At 41.8% G+C, this 4,993-nt stretch overlaps 1 protein-coding gene across 1 annotated transcript in view; it reads left to right on the forward strand.

The window, feature by feature from the left end:
• Positions 1 to 4,993, forward strand: part of GNPTAB (N-acetylglucosamine-1-phosphate transferase, alpha and beta subunits) — a 53,063-nt gene that overhangs the window by 4,231 nt on the left and 43,839 nt on the right. The window contains exon 2 of the mRNA XM_014528723.1: positions 3,419 to 3,504. Within this exon, the coding sequence (XP_014384209.1) occupies positions 3,419 to 3,504 (86 nt within the window). The remainder of the gene's footprint in view (positions 1 to 3,418; positions 3,505 to 4,993) is intronic.

Raw genomic sequence — 4,993 nt, forward strand, 5'->3', positions numbered from 1 at the left:
CGGAGGAAAACACAATAATTACATATTGTTTACAGTAGCAAAATTACAGTTATGAAGTAGCAACGAAAATAATTTTATGGTTGGGGGTCACCACAACATGAGGAACTGTATTAAAGGGTCGCGGCATTAGGAAGGTTGAGAACCACTGCTCTAGCGGTAATAATGGGAGGTGAATCGCAGGTGGAAGAGAAGGGTAGCAGGAGGCCGTCGGGCAGTAGGAATCCAGGTGAAAATACCACATTGAGTGCAATGCTTCAGAATCAGCAGGCTTTCAATATGGATTTTTATAATTATACAAAGGCCTGAAAGAAAGGTGTATCTGCTTTTGGAAACTGGCATTATCTCTTGCTGATTTATTGCTTGACTTGGGGCAAGTCTTTTTATTTATCCCCCATGTGATGGTAGGAGGTGAGGCCTTTAGGAGGTGATTGGGTCATGAATGGAATAGTGCGCTCATAACTCCCAGGGGTCCGGAGAGCTCCTGGACCCCTGCCGCCATGCGAGGCGACACAGGAGAGGACAGTTGGCTATGAATCTGGACGCTGGCTCTCACCACGCACCAAATATGCCGGTGCCGTGGTATTTCCAGCCCCCAGAACCGTGAGATATAAATTTCTGTTGTTTATAAGCTACGGGCTAAAACAGGAAAACAAAATGAGCGTGCTTAATCAGATGTGATTAGAGAATTCTTCTGGTGACAAGCAGATAGCACTTCGAATTGCTATCTAAGGAGGAGGAGGAGGGTTAGTAAAAAAGATAAAGCTTAGAATATCTTTAAGATAGGGATCTTGGTCTCCCTTAGTACGCTTCGAACTAAAATTCAATGTATTCTAAAATTTTTTTTTTTTGCAAACTAAATTTTGTTTTAGAAACTACGCAGAAGCTTTATAATCTAAGAATAATGTAGACTTCTGATTGTCAATGTGTGAAAAGCTCTGTCAGTGTTACTTAGAGTTCTTACTACTTGAGGTTAGAGCTCCAACACCTTAAGTTTTACAGGATAACATGTCACATTCCTTTGAAAAATTGAGAAAGCGACATGTGCTTTTACAGAGTTCTATATCCTTGTGTGCCTAGTAGGTCTGCTGTTTTGTCTTCATAACTCTAGCCCTTTAGTCTTTTTATTTTATTTTCATGTTTTAAATATATTTTTATTGATTTCAGAGAGGAAGGGAGAGGGAGAGAGATAGAAACATCAGTGATGAGAATCATTGATCAGCTGCCTCCTGTACGCACCACCCCCTCCTTTACTGGGGATTGAGCCCACAACCCAGGCATGTGCCATGCATGTGCCATGACCGGGAATCAAACTGTGACGTCCTGGTCCATAGGTCGACGCTCAACCACTGAGCCACACCGGCCGGGCTAGCCCTTTAGTTTTTACCTGACTGTTTGGGAATGGATCTGAAAGCAGAAAGTTCTGGAGGGAAACTGTGGAGTGGTGAGCTGTTCCAAGTTGTTTGCTTGTAAAGCTAGTAGCCATATTCATTCACTCTAGAATGTTTATGCCTTGGCCAGTGTTTGCAGGAGCAGCGAAGGGTCTTGGTTTCGATTCCTGGTCAAAGGCACACACCTGGATTGCAGGTTCCAGTCCCAGCCCTGGCCAGGGCATATTTGGGAGGCAACCAATTGGTGTCTTTCACATCGATGTTTCTCTCTCTCTCTACCCCTCTCCCTCTCCTTCTCCCTTCTCCTCCCTCCCTTCCTTCCACTCTCTTTAAAAATCAGTGGAAAAAATATCCTCCAGTGAGGATTTTAAAAAAAAGAAAAAAAGAATGTTGATTGATTTTATGTCAGGCATTGTCCAAGGATCTGGGAATAAAAATAAAAAGAGGTCAACTTCCTGGCTTTGATTGCTCACAGAGGTGTAGACACGTATTTAAACCGGTAAGTTATACTGCAGCACTGTAAATGCTGTCTTTAAGAGACATGTGAACAATTTGCATGTAAGTATTGTGCAGCCCTGTATGACTGGCATATCTCATTTACTCATCAAAACAGTCTTGTGAAATCAGGTGGCATTAATATCCTCATTCTACAGAAGAAGAAACTGAGAATTGAGAAGTGCTCTAGATTTTATCAAGTCCCAGATTTAAACTCATGTCTTCTGATCGTAAATCTTAGGGACTTTGCACTATACTAGTATACCCGTTCTCTTCTTAATAATTACCTTCCTCCTTTTCCTAGCTGGGGAATTCCTCTGAGGCAAAGAATTATGGGCTTTGCATCTCATTCAACCATTGAACCACACTGGCTGGGCAATAATTCTTAGTAACATTGTTTATGATGTATTTCAGAGCTCATGTAGTATTTTAATAAATAGTATTATAGTTCATTTTTTTAAAAAATTTTACCAACAAACTATCCTTAGTAGTAGAGTGTAGAGAGGAGGGGTGTGTGTGTGTGTGTGTGTGTGTGTATGCACGTTCATATGAGGAGGGGGTGGGTAGAATAGTTCAAAATGGTAAGTAAGAATTTTTTTTAATATATATTTTTATTGATTTCATAGAGGAAGAGTTAGAAACATCAACGATGAGAGAGAATCATTGATTGGCTGCCTCCTGCACATCCCCTACTGGGGATTGAGCCTGAACCCTGGTCATGTGCCCTGACTGGGAATCGAACTGTGACCTCCTGGTTCATAGGTCAACGCTCAACCATTGAGCCACCCCAGCCGGGCCTTTTCCAAGTTTTGAATGGATCATGTAGCCACCTTAAAATCCTCCAGTACCTCTGCTTCCCCTGGCACACAAGGCACATCACAGTCCAGGCCCAGCTTCCTTTCCCAGCCGCGTTTCTCTCCAGTTCCTACCTGCTTGTGCTCCAGCCAAAACCAACTATAGAGTTGCCCTCGAACAACTGCCCTTGCTGCTTTCAGCCTTTGAGCATGCTCTCCTGGCACTGTCCTTTCTCCCTGCCTGGTGACCTCATTCTCCCAAAACCCAGTTCTCATATCACAGCCATTTAAATCTCTTTGATTTCATATGTATGAGACTATTCTTATCTTGTAATTTATTCATCTGGGTTGAGCACAGTGTCTGGCATATGGCAGGCACTGAGTAATAGATGGATTTTCATTGCTTTACCTGTTCTTTTAGCAATTCTTAATGAAATGAAAGTTGTAAACTCTTACTGTTTGATGCAAATAAAACATTGTTTCTTGCCCTGGCCAGTGTGGCTCAGTTGGAGCATTATCCCATACACCGAAAGGTTGTGGGTTAGATTCCCAGTTGGGGCGCATATGGGAGGCAACCCCAATTGATGTTTCTCTTTTTCTCTCTTTCCCCTTTTTACCCCCCTCCCTCCCTCCTCTCTCTAAATAATCAATAAAATATTTCCTTTGGTGAAGATTAAAAAAAAAAAACCACACACACACACACACCAATTGTTGTTTTTTTCTTTGTCTTCTTTTCCCTAGGTGGTTCTGGAATGGAGCCGGGATCAATACCACGTTTTGTTTGATTCCTACAGAGACAATGTTGCTGGAAAGTCCTTTCAGAATCGGTGAGAAAAGATAAATTTTGGAGAGTTTATTTTGACTTAAATGATAAGTCATGAAATCACCCATGTTTAAATATAGCAAGTAAGGGATCTTTCCAAGTTGTAGATATGGTTTAACTTATTCAAGACTACTCCCATCTGAAGGGACCTTGTAGTCCGTCCTCACATTTTTTAGATGGAGAATCTGACTCCCAAAGAGTGATGCTGCCTTGCAGTTTATTGAGTACTTTGTTACATGATCTCATTTTATGCTGCCCCAGTTCCATGAGGTAAAGGTAATTTCATCCCCCTGAGTGGCTACTCTGCAGCTGTTCTGAGCCCTGACCAGTATTCTTTGGTTGATGTCTCTCTGTTAACCAGGGCCATTCCCATGGTAGCCACCAGGACTGGACCTCACCTGCCCCCGTGGCCACCACATCTTGCTGTCTTGCTATATGAAAGAGCAAGCAACCTCACAGATTGGATCTTTGGCTCCTTAAGGACAAGCTTCTTGGTGCAGCCATTCTTGAATGCTGCCTTCAACCTTTCCTTTTCTTGGAGAGTTTTCCTCTCTCACAAGACATTGGGAGCAGTCTTTACCAATGTCTTCCTTCCCTTCTTGCAGCTAAAATGAATTGCACAGGCTCTTTTTGGTGTTTGTTTATAAAGCTATTATTTATATTGTTTTATATCATGTCTCTGGTGAAAACAGTTCAGCAATACCTAAAAATAAAAAGGAAAGCCTCTCTCTGTTCCATTCTGGATTTTCCCACTCTAAAAGCAATAGATGTCTCTGGTGAAAACAGTTCAGCAATACCGAAAAATAAAAAGTAAAGCCTCTCTCTGTTCCATTCTGGATTTTCCCACTCTCAGGAATCACTGTTAATGAATTTTTGTTTTGGATTCTTCTGGTGATCATTCCATCTTTAAAAATTGAAGTCCTTTCCTTTTTGATTGATTCACTTTGTATGGTATCTATTGACTCTCTTTTTCATTGTAATGACACACAGCAAATCAATACAGGGGAAGGAGCAGGAGGCGACCAAAACAAATGGGAGGTAGCGACCGAGGTACTTAACTTCCCAAAAGACCTTGGTCTAAATGTCAGAGGCCATAACCGGAGATCCTGACTGTCATTCTCCCCTGAGGATAGAACCCATAAATCCTTCCCGCTACTCTCACTGAACCAGAAAGTCTAATGAAACTACAAGTAATAATTGGTGTTCATTGGCACACTTGGACAGTTTTCTAAGAGCCTCTAGACTGCATCACTGATTCCTCTGGATCCCTTGTCCCCAGCTTAGAAGCACTTCCTGTCCCTCTGCTCTCTTGTTATGAGTACCTAGTGATTTCTATTAAGTAAGTAGTTTTAAAAATAACTGCTAATTAGGTGTATGCACTATTTTTTAAAAAATACATTTTTGTTGATTATTAGAGAGAGAAGAAGGGAGAGGAAGAGAGATAGAAACATCAGTGAGAGAGAAACATTGATCAGCTGCCTTCTGCACTCCCC

The sequence above is a fragment of the Myotis brandtii genome, unplaced genomic scaffold, assembly GCF_000412655.1.
Source record: "Myotis brandtii unplaced genomic scaffold, ASM41265v1 scaffold65, whole genome shotgun sequence".
NCBI lineage: Eukaryota > Metazoa > Chordata > Mammalia > Chiroptera > Vespertilionidae > Myotis > Myotis brandtii.